Consider the following 18,579-nt stretch of genomic DNA (forward strand, 5'->3'; position numbering starts at 1 on the left):
GTACCTTTATTATAAGGCTCATCAGAACCCTGAAATGCATGGTGTCAGAAACCTCAAGCAGCATTTCAAAGAGGCCAATGAGCAAGTGCAGGTAGTGTCTGCTGTCGCCATCCATCTGCTCAGGATTCCACCAGGTAGCACCTGTAGGGACATGTGACAAAGAGAAGCAATGGGTACACCTACAGAAGCATGCCGGGCAGCTTTTCATTCAAGTGAAGGTGAACTACGGAGTTAAGAACTCAGTGTTGCATCACATTAAAAAATTCATGACCATGCCTTACCTGTAGGAAAAGATTTTGGAGCCTTCAGTGCAAAAATAAAACATTTCAGGGAAAAGACAAGTAAAACGGAATCCTCCATAGCAACCCTCTGGGCACTGTGGAGCTGCTGTACATAGTGCACCCACAGCTCCTCTGGCAATCCTCTGTTCAACATCAATTCCAGGTGCCACTCTGAGGGGATTTCCTGAAACATCAATGGAAACAGAAACTAGCACATCCCGAAAGTCGCTCCAAACATGTGCTCTATCAGGAAACTGTCAAAGATGTGCATACTCCAGTAAGGAATCGACTAGCAACAGACTGTTGGGTGTGTGAATGGACATGCTACCACAGCTGGAAAGACACAGCCCTCAGAAAGGGCATTAACAGAGGAATGTCCAACAACCTTCTGCCAACACTGAATAAAACATAGTTGCTCTATACTGCTAGCACTGAGGACAAGTAAAGCTCCAGTTACTGCACCTCACAAAAGACAGGCAGACATTAAGAGGAGCTCACTTTTTAAATAAAGTTCAGCTGGTGAGGTGGCCTATGCCTTTAATCCCAGCACTCATGAGGCCAGCTTGGTCTACAAAATGAGCACAGGACAGGGCAGCCAGGACTACAAGAGAAACCTCATCTCAAAAAACCAAAAATAAATAAATAAATTATAAAGTTCACATTATTTTAGCTACAACCAGAATTCATAAAAGTTCTGTGAGTATATGTAAATATGAGAAAGTATAATTCACTTAGCCAATTCTGTAATGAGCAACCCTTTGAAGTTTAGAAAAATAAATAAAAGAACAATATTGTAGCAAACAGCAGGTATTAAAATAATCTTATTATCGCAAAATGAGGCACTAGGTTTTAAATGGAGATTTGACCTTTAGTAACACTGTCTGAGACAATAGTGGGCCAGAGACATCCAGACCAATTGGAATATTTTAAATATCTAAATATTAAATATTCAGGATATTCTTTCAATAAATACTCGAACAAGTTCTGTTCAAGCACTACCTCTGGAAGTGAGTTTGTCCCTATCAGAGTAGTTATGAGTGAAACCTTGATGGCGACCTAACAGAAACAGTGAGGAGCAGAGTCTGTTATGACATAAAACATTCCAACCTCGGGACCTGTAATTCGAGTAACTTCCTGCAAAAGCATGAGATGCTCTGTGTGAAACCAACTGCTCCTCACTCCCCAGCTGGATGCAGACACCATAGCTCAGCATCTGGGTTGCCGTTTTGTTATTTACTCAACATTCAACTTTCTGCAGACACTGCACCCCTTACCACAGCAGTGATGATGCTTTTGAGCTTCTTTATTTTTTTCTGCAACAAGCTGAACACCCTTATAGCAAACGGGAAGCAGGTTTCTCTGAAGGATGAACAGCAAGAGATGAGCACAGACACAATCACGTGAAACGCCACTTTCTGCTTCACATTGTAGGCCTCCTTTTCCGCAGCACGTATTAAGTCTTCCACCTTGAGAAATCAGCATATTCTGTTACTGGTTAGTCATGATCTTCACAGGACATGCTTTTCTACCTCAGGCCTATCTATGCATCACACAGAAGGGAAGAAGACAAACAAATCCTTTTAAAAGGCAATAAACAGTTATTACAAGTAATTGTACAAACTTCTAGAAAATATAATCTACATAAATACATTTGACAAGTTAATGCTTTTAAACCATACACCTAAAAAATACAAACCGTAACAAAATTCAGTAAATCAGATACCTAATACCATTTTAGTTTACTATTTTCTTTTAATTTCATCTTGCTAAGTTAATAACAAAAAGAATTTAATCTTTTAAAAATAAATTAGGAAAAATGTAATATTAAGATTAAAAAGAACCAAAGTATTTTCATTAGTCAAAAAACTGACATAAAATAGTAAAGATTGCAGACAATTTGTAGGATATGCTAAGTTAGCCACAGGTGGTTGTACAAGCCGAGGCAGGAAGATCATGAATCCCAGGTCAGCTTGGGCTACACAAAACTACCTTTGTATTTGTTTAAAGCAAAACAGTGTTTAAGAATGAAACGACAATGACAAGGCAGAGAAGAAGTTCTGTAGAGCAGAAGTGGGTGCCTGTAAGCAAGAGGAGCCCTCAGAGGAGAGGCGGACGGCACACCTACCAGCTTCAACACTGACGAGTGGACTCCTGCACTCAAATTGCCAGCCAGCAACTGAACCATCTTCTGATTTCCTACGCCAATTATTCCTTTCAACTTTCTGTTTTTAATAACATTTTCAAGAGCTGTAAAAAAAAAAATTGAATACAGGCAGCCCTGTATCACTGGCATCCACATAAAGTATTAGGTAAAAGTAACACATTTAGATAAAATTTTTACTAGTTTTCTTCAAAGGCTTGCCTTTTCTTTTTCTTTTTAATATAGTTCTGAATTTGTCTGAATCAAGCATGTCTTGATAAAAAAATATGTTGACAAATGACATATACAACTGAAAAGAGCAAAGACAGCCAAATTTTATCTGACTTATTTTCTTTATAAAATAGGTATGTTGCTGGGCATGGTGGCACAGGCCTTTAATCCCAGGACTCGGGAGGCAGAGGCAGGCAGATGTCTTTGAGTTTGAGGCCAGCCTGGTCTACAAAGCGAGTCTAGGACAGCCAAGACTACACAAGAGAAACTCTCAAAAACAAAAACAAAAACAAAAACAAAAACAAAAACAAACAAAAAACACACCAAACAAAAAAGAGGTATGTTTTACCTAACAACCAACTTTCTCACCTTCTTTCCAGCCTCTTAACAGAGGATGCAGAGAGCAAATTCCTGATTTTGACAAATGTACAGCAATTTTCATATCAAGAGACTCTATATCATCAGTAATAATGACCATAAAAGGCAGCAACTGGACAACCACCTGATTTGACAGCTGGTCATTTTTACTCAGTATCTCTTCTTTAATTAGTATGTTTGCTGCTAACTCAAGCACCCTGTACCTGGAAGACAGGAAAGCACATTTGGTTCAGAGACATGTTAAAGACAAGTCAGCAGAATTCATTATTGCAATGTTCTGCCTCAGCTGGCAATAACTTACCTGGTCTCCTAGACAAAAATACTGCTCAGAGAGCACCAAGACACAACCTTAGATCCATGCCAATAAAGGAGTTATCTACCCAATAATTTTGTCCTGTCAAATATTTAAAAACAAAAACAAAAACAAAAAAACAACAAAAACCCAAAAATCCTCCAACTGTATCAAAGTATATTACATCAGATACCTCAGCTCCATTAGACAATAAAGATTTACTCATGCATTTAAAAAAAAGGATACCCTGGGGCTGAAGCGATGCTCTGCAGGAAGAACACTGGCTCCTCTCCTGGAGGATCTGGGTTCCCAGCACCCACATGGCAATTTAACAACCAGTGTTAACACCACTTCTGGAGAATCTGGGTCTCTCTGGCCTCCACAGGCCCTAAGCATTTATGAGGTGCATACAAATATATGCAGACAAAACGCCCCTACACATCATATCACATAAATAAAGCAAGAAGAATTTCCTTTCTGGGAAAGAGAGAGCCGGTTGTCACTAAGGGTATGGCCCCTGGGAGATCAGCCATGCTCCATTGCATGGTTCTACACCCTCACTTATATGGGCAGCACAAATTGGACTTGGAGGATTATAAAGGAAGGAGGTGAAACCACAAAATTGGGAGGTGAGAAGGTAAAAGGTGGATTTAGGAGCTGGCGTGAATGTGATCAAAATACATTGTACTCATGTATGAAATTCTCAACTTCTCTCTCCTAGATGATCAAATCTAAATGCTACTATGTATCAACAACTGACAGGACAAACAGAAAACTCCACAAGAATCCTCTCATATTCTCCAAATCTATCACTTTTTCTTGCAAAACAAAAGATAAGCAACAAAAATGGTAGGAACTGAAAATGAAATGCTCACAGCTCATTATATACTTAATGTGTTACAAGCTTTTGAGCTTATTTATTTGCATTTAATCAATTAATCCTTTTAACTAATATATTAATTAATTCTCTTAACTAAGAGAATTAGAAACTCCACCCTACTTCTCAAAATTTAGTATCATCTCTTTTTTTTTTTTTCTTTTTCTTTTCTGGGACAGGGTTTCTCTATTTCAGCTCTGGCTGTCTTAAAACTCAATCTGTAAACCAGGATGGCCTTGAATTCAAGAGATCTGCTTGCCTGCCTCTGCCTCCTGAGTGTGGGAATTAAAGGCATACACCACTATGCCCAGCTCTAATATTATATCCTACGTTACATACTATTTTATTTTTCAGAAATTCAAGCATAAAATAGCATTCAAATACCAGAAAATCAAGTAGATGTCTTACAGTTCAAGAGAGTCCTCCATTGAGACCTGTTCTACCAGCACGGTACAGACGGCTCATGGAGTCAAAGCAATTTGCTCCACAGGCCTTGACACTTGAATTCAATTCCCAGACCCATGGGAAGGTGAAAACAGAACTCACCCTACAAAATTGTCATTTGACCTCCAAGTGTACGCAGTGGCATGTGCACACACATGAACAAAGACACACACACACACACAAACAAATAATAAGAAAAATTTAAAAGCTGTCCTGCAATCATGTGCAAAAGGCGAATCACTAGGTTTTTAAAGTCATTAGTCAAAATGGGAGAGAAGCCGTGTGAACTTGCTGAGATCGTCACTGACTGACAAGAGCTTAACCACAGGAAATGCAAACACATACCACCCCTTATTCTTTGAAAAGTCTGCTTTTTGAAAGAGATTCAGAAGATTTGAAGCCGTCTCTTCTACACTGAAGTGTTGCTGAAAAATCTAGAAGGAAAAAAAAAATCAGAAGTAGATATTTACTTGCCAAATATGTAAGGTATTTCTAAATGAAATTGAAAAAATGGTTAATTATAAACATTTCTCCAAAGAATTTCAGGAGAACTTTTTTCTATAAGAACTTTTCTTTTCACTTACGAGAACAATTTCTCAAAAGTTGCATTCATGACCCAATTTGCCATGTCTTGGGACACCTGCTGTGACACAGAGCTCTTACAATATAAACACTCACAAAGCAGGTTCTTTTTTTGTCGTACTTCTTTATCCAACAAGTTGTGCAGTCTAGCTACTCCTCCAAGACTCATCACCAGACTTACGTCTACACTCAGTGAACTAACTTCCAAACCGTTTCCTGTCCAGAGCCAATGAGCACGTGAGAAAAATAAGAGTATTTACAAACAAAGTGTGCACATCCCCAGAACACATTTCCTCACCTCAAAAGCACTGAGAGCCGACAAAACAACGTCCAGATTATCATCGCCTAATCGGGTTAGAATAGCTTCTTTAATGAAAGTCTCATCAATGCCCTCCTAAACAAGAGAAAAGCAAATGAACTGCAACAAAGCTCATAGGCTTTCACACTGGAAGTGACACCTCAGAATACCAGCACAGAGACCAGGCCCAGTTCTGCAAGCACAGCAAATCAGACTCAGGTCCAACAGGCCTTCTGGGATTGGTAACAGCTACAATGCTCTCTCAGTCTTCCTGAGCATACATACGTTGTATATATACAATCTAAATACCATCTCCTTTTTTTTTTTTTTTTTTTGTTTTTCGAGACAGGGTTTCTCTGTGTAGCCTTGGCTGTCCTGGACTTGCTTTGTAGACCAGGCTGGCCTTGAACTCACAGTGATCCACCTGCCTCTGCCTCCTGAGTGCTGGGATTAAAGGCGTGTACCACCACACCCCGCCTATGGTTGGTTGACCTTGCTAAGAGATAGCCCAGAGAGAGATGACAGGCCCTTGAGATAGCTCTGTGGGTGAAAGCCCTTGCTACCAAGCCTGGCAACTTGAAAACTCCCATACCGACATTGAGGCCTTCTCACCCACAAGGTTTCCTCTGACCTCTGTACAAGTACTTGTGTCTACATGCACAGGCACAAAATAAATAAATAAGTAAAACAAACTTTAAATATTAACTATAACCCTTAAAATGTAAATATAAAACAAAAATGTAAAAACAAAGCAAACCCCTCAAAAAACTCAACTAGGCAGATTATTTTGAAAAAACTAAAAAAGGTAGTAAAGTTTGACTTATTTGCAATTATACAATATAAATAAATCTTGATGGAAACTCCAACTTCTTATTCTAGAATGAGACTAGTCATTGTAAGGGGGAAAAATCAAAAGTAAAAGCTGTCTGACACAAACCTGTGATGTTCTCATGATACGCTTCAGGTGACCAATGGCCAGCAGTCTCACAGAAGCCAGTGGATGATTCAAACTGAGCATCAAAGAGGTGTCAGAATCCTCTAAAAACTGCAGATCCAACAGAGTAATTTACTTAAATGAGTAACATGTAACGAAAAAACAAGAACGAGACACTCTACATTGCCCAACATATTGTGCAGCAACCATCTACATATAGACCCAGACATTTTTCTCTAGAAGACAGCACGAACTACAGTCAGGAAACATGCTTGCTGTGCATGGTGTTCTGTGTACTTGTGCGCTTGGATGTGTGGGTTAAGTGAAAGCATTATGAAGTAACTCAGCACTGTCATGGGTGATAATTCCAAGTCAAAGTACTGAACTGGTACCTCACTGAGACAGAACATGGCCCAGCTGAATAACAAAGATGCTGCAACTGCCGACAGCTTTGCTGACACATGGAAATCAGACCACACCACTGAAACTAATAGCCTAGCTTCAGGGAAAAAAGTGCATTTCTCTTCATACTATTCGATTCCAAGGCTGTTTATAAGAACGTTTGCCTCAACCCATCAAATTTTTAGAATTTAGGCTTGAATCTCCTGTTATAATTCCTGCCCCAGAGGTCTACTTTTAGTAACTACACAAAGTGTATAAATTCTCAGCTTTTCTGAAGGTGTGCATTCAAAGAAAAAAGCAGGAAATTACTGTGTGGAACTCTTCAAATAGCCATACCATCAATTCTTGTCTTAGCTGTGCTGGGGAAGAACAACCCACCTGATACTTTCCTCCACTAGTAGAAAGAGAAATAAACTGGTGGAAAAGCTCCTGCTTTTTTAGGCCTGTAATTTCTTTCAGGCGTTCCTCCAATACAACATCCAATGCTCTGGGGTATCTAAGAAGGAATTACACTTCATTCAGCATTCTTGATAATGCTGTTAGCCACATTCACCCACATGCACAACACACATGACATTTTAATTAATTAATTATTTATTTTCATTATTATTTTTAAATTATTTTTTATTCTTTTATTTTTATTTTTTTCACACATGACATTTTAAAAGTTACTCAGAGTGAAACGTAATTTAACACATTCTATACATATATGCTAATATTGATCAAGTCTGTCACTATGAAGACAATAAAAAAGTCTCTAGTTTAAAAAAAATTTATACTGTCCAGACCCTCCTTTTTTCTTTCAAGATATCTCATTCTAAATATACTGTTCCTTTCTGAAAAGGAAAATATAAGAAAAAGCATCTACAACCCATTGCTTTAAGACACAACCTGCAAGTTATTTCTCTCCAGACAGCTGATCAACACTGAAGATGACACCCACACACACTCAGCTTACTTGCTTTCTAAAAGTCTGATGAGCGGAAGAAACTGCTCATTGAGCAAAGCCACTCCATTAGCATTGGTCTCCTCCTGGGAACTGTATGAAATATACTCTTCAAAAAGAAGGCTGCAAAAGAAAACGGAACACCAATCATGGAATCCCTTTACAAATCTCTAATCACACCTTCATAGGAAAGACTAGGGTATAGGAAGCCTTCAAATTTGCCTGAGGTCAAATAAAACAGCAACAGAGGTCAAATGTGTAGTGACCCTTCCTGGGCCAGGAAGAACAGAGAGGGGCTTTACGTTTTAAAGGTCATTCTGATTCCAGACTGTAAATCAAGCCTCCCAGATTACAAACGAGGCACACCTACAAGCAGTTCCCTGTCTTCAGACGCAGGAGGACTGGCTTCCAAAACGACTTCTTCAACTGAAGTGCTATTAGCCAGATTTCCAACCCAGGTCTACTACAGCACCTGGACACTGTATTCTTCACATTGAACTGTCCATCAGACAGGAAATGAAAAGGGGAAACAGAACTGCCTTTGAGAGAAAAGGAGGAAATAATTTCCACCGCATACCTACTCTTAATAGTAAGATTCTAGGTGACATTTACTGAGTATCAGCTTTGATATGCTACTTCAGGTACTATGGCCCATTTATCCATTTATTAATAGAAGAATTTAAACACTTGTAAACTTAGTTACAACTCAAATTTAGCTGGGCTCCTACCTTTTCATTTTCTTATATAAACATTAAAGACAATTAAGGGAAACTTACTTTTACATTTTACGCTGTCAGTTTTTATACTCTATACCGTAATTAGTGAAATGATATTGACAGTGCAAAATACATTAAAAAGCATTCTAAAAAGCTCCTCATGAATCCTGAAGTGCACACTTAGCCATACACATGCAAGAGCAGAAGCATGTGGAAAACAACCTTACCTAGCCAGCAGGTGGTCCAGGTTGCTCGTCAGTGGTAGGTGCGTAAGTATGGCTTCTAAATGCTTCTTGTAGATCTGACCATCAATCCCTTCAGTGTCTTCTCCTTAATATGTAACACATGAAAACTAAGTTAGGGATATTCTTTTGGTCATGCTCACGATTAAAGTTACAGTGGAAAACTTTTCCAGTAATTACTTAAAAACATATATACTAATATCCAGCTTTTTACCTGTCTTTCTTTTTAAGTTGTGTTTTTATATATGTATATGACTGGGTGCCTGCATTGAGCTCATGTGCACCAGATGTATGCAGGTGTCTGCAGAGGCCAGAGGGCACCAGACCCCCTGGAGTCATAGACAGCTATGAACTGCCCAATATGGGTGCTACTAGGTACTTTATCTGGGGCCTGTGCAAGACAGTAAGCATTCTTGACTACTGAGTCATCTCCCCAGACCCCTCTTATATTCAAAGGTATATTTTGTGTACTGAATAATTTACAAACCACCTCTGTATACATTATTCTCATTTACCTTTCTCCTGAAATTCTCCATACTTTTATAAGTATAGCCATGATATCAATAATAAAACAGAAGTGCAGAAATTATATATTGTTTTCCCAGATTGCACTAAAAGTCAGTGAAGCTGGGCTATAACTAGACTCTGAGACAGGCTAAGCTCTCCTGTCAATGCCTCCTGACTAAGTCAAGGTTGCCATCTTCTAGGTTTTACTGAAATGAAAGCTTTAAGCTAAGACTGGGTTGTGCAAATCTTTTTTACATCCGACTCAACATAATTTTAAAGATGCTTTTCTTAGTATTCATCAGATTTAACATAATTTTGAGATGTTTTTGTTAGTATTCTCTAAGCAGCAATAGGACCAATTATTTACTTTCTTTTCTGGTTATCGAAGTAAAGAGAAATAGTGCAAATTTATCATTTTCTTTCATAATTTGGATTTTTATGTATGAAATCTTCTTGGCTTACTTCCTGGCAGGTGGATATTTACTGTGAACGAAACACTAGAGATCATTAATTATCTAGAAGGGAAGCAAAAGTTTATTTGGACAAATTCTTTTGTTCCAGCAGAGCCTATTTAAATAACAGAATCCTGAGAAATTTCTCAGAATGACAGGTTCTCCCTTCAGTGAGCCCACCAACAACCCTAAAGAATTTTCACTTCAAAGACAAGTTACACAGAAACGACTGAATTATAAGAACTTTTTAAACAGTTCTAAACGGTCCACCAAGTGCCAGTCCTACTTGAAGATCACTGGAACTTAGGAAGCTTTTAGACTCAAATGTAAGCCACAGACCTGCAATGTGCTGCACAACAGAGGCAACCAGATGGGGCAGCATGTAGCGCAGAAGAGGACTCACATCATAGCTTTCAGAGATGCTGTGAAGTAGCACTATGAGATCTGGAACACTACACAAGTGAGGAAACGGCCTGTAAAGAAGCAAGCATACATAATACCAACAAATCAGACAAGCAGCAGTTTAAAAAGCAGTACATCTTACCAAAACTTCAACTCACTGGCCTCTAACTGTACAATAATACATACTTTTTCCCAAGGGACTCTGGCTTCTGTCGCTGTAAGAGAATTATCAGGCAACCTAATCCATCCTTGACCTGAGAAGGAACCTTGGTCAGTGTTCTGATGAGCTGGGATGCCAGTGAGTTCACAAAGGTATCTTCCATCGTTACTTTCACAGAAATCTGACAGATTATCATGTATGTGGCAGCTCTATAATCTGGTAAAGATGATTTCAACCCCTAAATAGTTTTAAAATATAAGGAAAATGACAAAATATAGAATTATGTTCTTCTTTTTAAATACAACAGATTAGAAATGTCAATGTTTGCCCTGACTTAAATGTTAAACATAGTAAAACACATTTTGAAATATCACATGGTTATGTACAATCCTTATGCTTCCATGGTTAAGATAAAAAAAAACAAACTATAAGACAGCTGTCACAGCACTCAGTGAGCTGAGGCAGGACAAACATGAGTTCAAAACCAGTGTGGCTCACACAGCAAAAAACAAAAACTAAGGCTGGCAAAATGTTTCAGCGGGTATGAGTACTTAGTATCATCCTCAGGGCTCACATGGTAAGAGAATAGAACAGGTTCACATGAGTTGTCCTCTGGTTTCTACACCAGCACACACATGCACAAACAAACAAATGAAATGGCTAAGCCCTTGAAGCAAAATATAATTTTTAAAAACACCAAACAAATACATACACTGTAAAGTTTAAAGGGTCAATAAAATCTAATGTACAATGACTTCCGAAGTGGGATGAGACAAGTCTATAGGATGAGAAGGGAGGGACCTCAGAAAAGCCTCCTAACTCAGACACACCAACAAGGGGCACAGCTCTGCTGTGAGCTCATGTCTTTGGAAGGGAGATGGCCATCTCATGACTCAGGAGAGTAAAAATTATACTGTATTAAAGATAGAAGTATTCAGGGCCTAGAAGTGAAAGCAGAGGCTCTGTCAGGTGTCTGGAAAGACACCAGTGCTAAGAGACCAGGTAAGAGACAGCCTGTGCTTAGAGGACAGTCTGCTCTTTTCCCTTTCCTGTAAGACAAAAATATGACTAAGAAATTACATCTAGGACACAGTGAGAGCTAATGTTTATCATTAGACACCTATTAAAGAACTGAAGACTTGTTAAACTAAAGATTGACTCTCATCAACCATTCAAAATAAACTATCAATTTAAAAATACTTATTTCTCCATGAAAATTTCAAAAGCAAGCCAATTCCTTTATGTATAAAATGATTCACTTGACCAACCTTTTGGATGTATGGGAACAGTTTAGCGACGATGCTGTCTGAAAGGTTCTCAGCAGCCACTAGAGCAGACACAATGGTGGAAGCATAGAAGGCCAAGAGCACTCTCAACTGTGCTGAGCTTCCTGGATACTCAGCGAAAGCCTAAAACAGGGAACACAATGCACATGTGGGCTCTCCTGAAGTCTCTGGCTCCCTAAGTATCATACAAAACACTGAGCAAGAATGACTGACCTAACACACTTTCTATTTAATAATCACTGTAGCTGGAACTTGATAAGCAGTAGACTAATTTATTTTTTGTAGAAAACATCTTTGGTGAAGACTGACTCTCCACTTGTTCATGCACCCTAGAGCAGACCATTCAACATAGGGACTTGCTTCCAGTTCCACCGAATATGATTCCTTTCTCACAGCAAACAATCACTTTATGAATCCACACACTCATGGCTCACCTTCACAGATCTGGTCACTAGACTGCAAATAAAATCCATGAATCCAAGGTCTTTGTAGCAATGGGTGACCAAAGTTCCTCTAGCTAAAGGCACTCCAGACTGCTATTATTGATAAAAAGAACAAGCTATTAGAAACAATTGCCAACTGACCTGGACCTCAAGTATCTATCTAGTACCATCTGTATATTGTGACAGCTCATCAACACAGAAACTCTTAAGCAGAAAATAATGACCATGGGCCATTTATGTATATACTTAATCTCAATTCTGTAGCTCTTAATAATTCTGGTTTTTGAGTAAACACGACATTGTTCTGTCTCTGCTTCACAAATCCTAAGAGCAGAAACAGACCCTGGCTAATCTATACTGCCAGGCCCACTACTGCTGCACATGATCTGTAACTAAACATTAACAAAACAGATGAAGACTGCAAGTAACCTTTAGTGGGAGACTGAGGTGATTTCTAGATAATGGCGAAGTCTGTGGAAGAGCAAGAGAAAATGGTCTTGATGCTCTGAGCAGAGTGAGTGCTGGGAAAGGCAGCTTGTCACAGGCTGCATGTTTTGAACTCCAGTTAGTCCAACTGATTTACATCCAGACTTTTAAATTTTCTTTTGAATCCAAAACTGGGGATTCCTTTCGTCTGGTTCCTTCCAACTGCTAAGTTCACACCACCTGACATCAGGTCCTGATGCAAGCCCCTGGTCGGTTAAGTCTCCTTTCATCCTCTTCAGCTTTTCCCTCAGCCCCATCAGCAAGCTCCTGCCTATGATATACACCTACTTTCTTCCAATTTGTTACAGAGAGATCTTACTAGGCCTTCTTCTCAGATAACCATCCTTTCCTTCCAAACACCTTATATAATTGTAACAATTTCCTGATGCTCTTCAAGTTATCCTCATCCCTTTAATTTGTGTAAGCATTTTAAGAGTTCCATTCTCTCCATCTTTAAAAAAAAAAGTTTGGTACCAAAATTACAAATGCAGAGTAGCACATACAGTGCAAAGAATAAGGTTCATACAGTAACTGTCCCCACTTTGGTTACAGGAACTCTAGCAAGTAGCTTAAATATTCTGAGTCTGTCCTTACCTGTATAAAGAGTTTATGAGACTCCATGAGAGTATGATGAAAAACACCTAGACGAATGCTGGGTACTAAATAAATGCTAGATGGCACTGATAAAGAGTTTCAGCAGGAAGCTAGGAAATTAATGGTATAGGTAATACTGGACTATCCCCAGGATCATGAAGGGATTTACTTTTCCCAAATTAAATTAAACGGAATCCAAAATTGCCCATTCCCTTCTTGCTCTGTCGCCTAGCTTCACTAACACCTGTCATTAGCTCCAGGTGCAGGCAGATCTGTAAGTCTGAGGTCAGCTTGGTCTACATTGTGAGTTTTAGGCCAGACAGGGCTACACAGAGACCCTTTCTCAAAAAAAAAAAAAAGAATGTTCATAAGCAGTTTTTGTTGTAAAGTGAGACCCTACCCCCAAAACAAAGCTAGTTAAGCAACTAAGGAGGAAAGGGGTGGATCTCTGTGAATTGAATCTGCCAGGGCTTCACAGTGAGACCTGTTTCAAAAGGAAACAAACCAAACAAACAATACACAAAACCAAACCAAAACATAACACCTTACTTATGATTTATAATTATATACATAAATGAATATGTCATTTAACAATGTTACCTTAACAGGAGACAGCCAAAACCATTTGTGCTTTGGATTACTAATTTTTAGAAGCTGTATCACCCGCACAAATATCCGTGTTTCATGGTATGGCAGAACACAAGCAATGAGACTATCTGGATTGTAAAGATGGATGTGGAATCTAGGGAGAATATAAAACAATTAAAATCTATACAAAATTCATAGGTCCTTGTTTTTTATCTTTTCTTTCTTCTTCTTCTCCTCTTTTGACATAGTTTCACCGTGTAGCCCTGCCTAGCATGGAACTTGCTATACAGACAAGGCCAGGATGGCCTCAAACTTACAGAGATCTACCTGCCTCAGCTTCCCAAGAATGCATCAACATGCCTGGAAGGTACATGTTTCTAAAAGGTCCAAATCCTGTCTCAAAGAGTACAAAGACCTACAATAAGTATCAATCACAGCAAGATAAAGAGTACTTAGATAATAAACCCTCTATTTGCATTTAAGTTCGATTCAATCAATTGAGCCATAACATTTTGAATATTCAGTATAGCAGGCCATGGTGGCATACACCTTTAATCTCAGTGCTCAGGAGGCAGAGGCAGGAGGATCTCTGTGAGTTTGAGGCCAGCCTGGTCTACAAATTGAGTTCAGGACAGCCGGAGTTAGTACACAGAGAAACCCTGTCTCAAAAAACAAAACAAAAATTATACCCTATTCATTTTCTTTCAAATTTAACAAAACTGTGGGATCATAATAATTAAAGCACAGAAAGCTAACAGGCTAACAAGACAAAAATTGCTGGGTTTACTTGTGCTCCAGTCACCTTTACAGATTTCCTAAGTACTATATTTCTAAAACCAAAACAATTTTTAGGGGGGAAGGGGGGGTTGGTTTTTTTTGGAGACAGGGTTTCTCTGTATAGCCCTGGATGTTCTGGAACTCACTTTGTAGATCTGTCTGGCCTTGAACTCAAGAGATCCGCCTGCCTCTGCCTCCCAAGTGCTAGGACTAAAGGTATATGGCCCCAACCACCCAGCGAAAACCAAAAGATTAATAAAATCACATTAATTTCTTTAGATAGAAGAAAGAAAATGACAACCATATATAATTTGTATATGAACTTCAAAAGCTGTTTTATGCTAAGAATGTTAAGAAAGACTTATTATTTCTGTCAGGTTTTTTTTTTCCAAACTATATAATCTAGCTCTTTCAAGTGCTTTTCCTGACTCTCTCCTATTTTCTTACATGTACTTAAAAAAGATGTATTATGCATAGTGCCCACAGGAGCCTGTGTGCCACATGTATACACTTGCCCACAAAGGTCAGAGGGTACGGGATCCCCTGAAACCGGAGTTACAGATAGCTGTAAGCAGCCCCTGATGTGAGAGCTGAGAACCCTAAGTAGGCCCTCTTCAAGAACAGTAGTCAACTCTTTACCACTGAGCCATCTCTTTAGCTCCATGTGTACGTTCAGTAACACCAGACCTGGCCTTTTATTAATTTTATACAGGCTTTAGTGTTAACTAAGACAGTACTTGCATGAAGCTTTCCTCAACAAATCCTAGCATAGCTACCTCTCTGAATCTTGTGTAAACCTTCACTAAGATATTTAAAGTCAGCAATCAAGGACAACCTACAGATATTTTTATCACACTGTTTGTGAATGAAAGTTATGTGAGGAAGGGCCAAGAAATGGCTCAGCCATTTAGGGAACTTGTTACTCTTGCAGAGGACAAAGGTTTGGTTACTAGCACCCACAGTGCTTAGTACGAGTCCTCGTATGTAAATGCTTAATACACATCATATTACTACTTGATTTGGGTTGATATTTTAAAGGATATTCTTAGCATCTAGTGTGGTAAGAAAGAAATTTAATAGTTTTGCACCATGTGAATGAATCTACAATGGCAAACATATTAGCTCCTTAGAACTAATGAAGTTAAGTCTGGTCTGGTAGCACATTCTTATAATCATAAGACTGAGGCAGGAGCAAGAGTTTCAAAACCTTAATCTCAGGATTTAGGAGGCAAAAGCAGGCAGATTTGTGAGATTGAGGTCAGTCTGATCCAATCTACATAGAAAGACACTTTCTCAAAACCAAAACCAAAAAAGTTAAAAATCATTTTAAGCTAGGCAGTGGTAGCATACACTTCTAAAACCAGCACTTGGGAGGAAGAGGCAAGCAGATCTCTGGGTTTGAGGCCAGTCTGATTTACATAATGAGCTCCAGGGCAGCCAGGGCTATACAGAGAAACCGAGTCTCAAGCCCACCCCGCTCCCCCAAAAACCAAAAAACATCGAGTGGTCTCTATCCCCAAAACAAAAATAGCCAAGGACGAAAGATGACAAACACCTTTAACAGCAGCGCTGAGGAAGAAAGGGGCAGATCTCTGGGGAGTTTGAGGTCAGCCAGAGATACACAGTGAGACTCAATCTCAAAAAAGAAACAAACCACAACTCCCCTCAAAACCCTAAACACACTAAATAGGAACTAATAACATTTTACTCAAGATCAGCATGTTTAATATATGTTTACTTCACAATCTAGACATCATATTACCTTCTAAGTCAGCTAAAGTTAACAATACAGCTTTAACAAGTGTTTCTAACTATTTAAGTTTTGAAAGGATTAACATAGTTCGCTACCTGTGAATCAACCACTCCAGACACTTCTGTGCTGGCTTAAGCAGGAAATAAGGAGACAAGTGAATGAGGAAGAGTGAAATGTTTTCATCCAGCTGTTTGTTCACTGCTTTGGTCTGAACACTCCGCTCCAAGGTTTTTGCTAGCTGGCTGAACAATGGTGCTTCAAACTGTTCAAAGGCAGGGTCAATTCCAAGAAGCTCCTCCAGGCCAGTGCATCCTAAGAAAAGAGTCACTTACAACTTCTTTGAAAGAAAACTCAACAGATATTCTGGTTTCCCTCAACCCGGCCTGCCGGCCCCCACCCAAGTTCATGAACTTAATTTTAATGTGTAATGCACTCTCAAACACTGGCTTTAGTTGTTAAGACACAGGATAAATCTGACCCCACTTACTAGGAGAAAACAAAGTACTTCACGTCAAGGACTCTACCCCAACCCCTCTTTTTAATTCTTACTATATAACTACATCCAGTTCTAGAAGACTCCTTACACCCCAGTCATTGTCTCAGTCGCTTTACTTTTCTTCCTTTTTACATATTAGTTTGGTTTGTGAAAGTTCAGACACTATTGTTTATAAACAGAGACAACATTTAGTAAGAACGGTTTTCTCCTCCCCTTAAACAAGATAAATCAAGTTAGACACTTCTCGGAAAGCAAACAGTGCAAAAGACAAGAAAACACAGAAAAGGCCCCCAATATCACTGTTCCAGGAGCTTTCCTAAGTGAACGGGGGCTCACCGATGGCAAAGGCGGTGTCCCTGTCAATAGTGGCCGCTTCCTTGGGGTCAAACAACAGAGAGGCAACTTCATGTTTAGACAGGAGGCTGGGATCAGTTTGAGGGAGGGCGAGTCGCTGGAGTTGCTGGGCTAAGGACGTCATCTTGCTCAAGGGCGGGTGTCTGAAAACACCGGCTAAAAACAAACATCGTGAAAATTTTTTGCGAAACTTCAAGCGGTTTAGCTGATAGCAGCACAGGCTTCACATAATGGCAACACCGCGCTCAGTATTTTCAAGGACAGAGAAACCCCGCTGTTTAGGCACACCAGGACCCGCCAAAGCTCAATCACTACAGCAACAGCATTAACTACACCTCGGCAGCGAGAGCTTTCCCCAAGCCGAGACCACGACCTCAAAACCCATCCTGGCCGCCCGTCCCAAACCACTGCCTCAACTAGCCGCGCCGTGCTCCCCTTCACCCTGAACTCACAATTATCGGCAGGATTCGACAGCAAATAAACTCCTCAGAGCAGCTCCCACATGGTGCTGGATCTGTCCCGGAACTCTGAAACACGCCTCATAGGAACTTCCGGTTTTTCGGTACGGCAAGAGCAGAGGGACACGTTTGTAGGAAATGCTATACAAAGCCCCGCCTCCCCGATACTAAATTCCACCAATTATTCTTGCCGGTCTTTCTTTCTTTCTTTCTTTCTTTCTTTCTTTCTTTCTTTCTTTCTTTCTTTCTTTCTTTCTTTCTTTCTTCTTCTCTCTCTCTCTCTCTCTCTCTCTTTCTTTCTTCTTTCCTTTCCTTTTCATTTCATTTCATTTCTTTTTTCTTTTTTTTTTGGGTTTTCGAGACAAAGATTCGGAGTAGCCCTGGTTGTCCTGGAAGTTGGTCTGTAAACCAGCTGGCCTCGTTTAAATCCTCCTGCCTCTGCCTCCCAAGTGGTAGGATTAAAGGCGTGCGTTAACACCGCCTGACCACCTCCTTCTTTCGGCTTGCGCACCTCTTTGAAGCTCCGCCTTCCAACCACACCTCTTTCCAAGACCCCACTTTTATTACACGCCTCTCTTTAGCAATTTATTAACTTACGCCCACAGTCTCTTCCCCTTGGAATCGCCTTCTTTCTGGGGAAAAAAAAAAAAAGCACGCCTATAAGCCCTGCCCCTTTCGGAGTCGCGCTCCCAGCGCTTTCTAGTTCTAAGGCTCGCAGCATTGGATTTCTGCTGTGTGCCCTTAGGCTTAGGTCTGGCATTCAGTCTCTGCGCCAGCCTTTTGGAGCTTTGAGGTGTGTAGCACGGATGGTTCTTTCACGAGGTACTTAGCCAGCCTGCTAGGGGCTGTAGCGCCGGAAGCCGCGTGGCGGGGATACAGATCTCTGCACCACTCACCAGTTTGAGTGTGTCACATGTTACAGGAGGTGGAGATCAACCTGGGATGAGCTGCTGCTCCCAAGTGCAATCTGGTTGATCTGTAAGAACTGAACACTCGCGGCGCCACACGTGGCTAGTGATCACTTTTGCTTTTGTCTGCATTTGTAGGGAGTGGCATTTTC

The 18,579-nt window shown here is 40.0% G+C and overlaps 1 protein-coding gene across 1 annotated transcript in view; it reads right to left on the bottom strand.

Moving 5' to 3' along the window:
* HEATR1 (HEAT repeat containing 1) overlaps nucleotides 1–18,339 on the bottom strand; it is a 41,036-nt gene extending 22,697 nt beyond the window's left edge. The window contains exons 1-20 of the mRNA XM_084796678.1: nucleotides 18,117–18,339; nucleotides 17,514–17,609; nucleotides 17,044–17,217; nucleotides 16,307–16,523; nucleotides 13,694–13,835; nucleotides 12,005–12,106; nucleotides 11,553–11,693; nucleotides 10,311–10,522; nucleotides 10,062–10,195; nucleotides 8,749–8,851; nucleotides 7,818–7,928; nucleotides 7,238–7,355; nucleotides 6,461–6,568; nucleotides 5,524–5,619; nucleotides 4,989–5,077; nucleotides 3,022–3,233; nucleotides 2,407–2,528; nucleotides 1,556–1,747; nucleotides 282–465; nucleotides 5–141 (exon numbers count right to left, since the gene is read on the bottom strand). Of these exons, the coding sequence (XP_084652804.1) occupies nucleotides 5–141; nucleotides 282–465; nucleotides 1,556–1,747; nucleotides 2,407–2,528; nucleotides 3,022–3,233; nucleotides 4,989–5,077; nucleotides 5,524–5,619; nucleotides 6,461–6,568; nucleotides 7,238–7,355; nucleotides 7,818–7,928; nucleotides 8,749–8,851; nucleotides 10,062–10,195; nucleotides 10,311–10,522; nucleotides 11,553–11,693; nucleotides 12,005–12,106; nucleotides 13,694–13,835; nucleotides 16,307–16,523; nucleotides 17,044–17,185 (2,562 nt within the window). The 5' untranslated portion in view covers nucleotides 17,186–17,217; nucleotides 17,514–17,609; nucleotides 18,117–18,339. The remainder of the gene's footprint in view (nucleotides 1–4; nucleotides 142–281; nucleotides 466–1,555; nucleotides 1,748–2,406; nucleotides 2,529–3,021; nucleotides 3,234–4,988; nucleotides 5,078–5,523; nucleotides 5,620–6,460; nucleotides 6,569–7,237; nucleotides 7,356–7,817; nucleotides 7,929–8,748; nucleotides 8,852–10,061; nucleotides 10,196–10,310; nucleotides 10,523–11,552; nucleotides 11,694–12,004; nucleotides 12,107–13,693; nucleotides 13,836–16,306; nucleotides 16,524–17,043; nucleotides 17,218–17,513; nucleotides 17,610–18,116) is intronic.
* Between the last annotated feature and the right edge of the window lie 240 nt (nucleotides 18,340–18,579).

Source organism: Acomys minous (assembly GCF_964271855.1).
Source record: "Acomys minous genome assembly, chromosome: 9".
NCBI lineage: Eukaryota > Metazoa > Chordata > Mammalia > Rodentia > Muridae > Acomys > Acomys minous.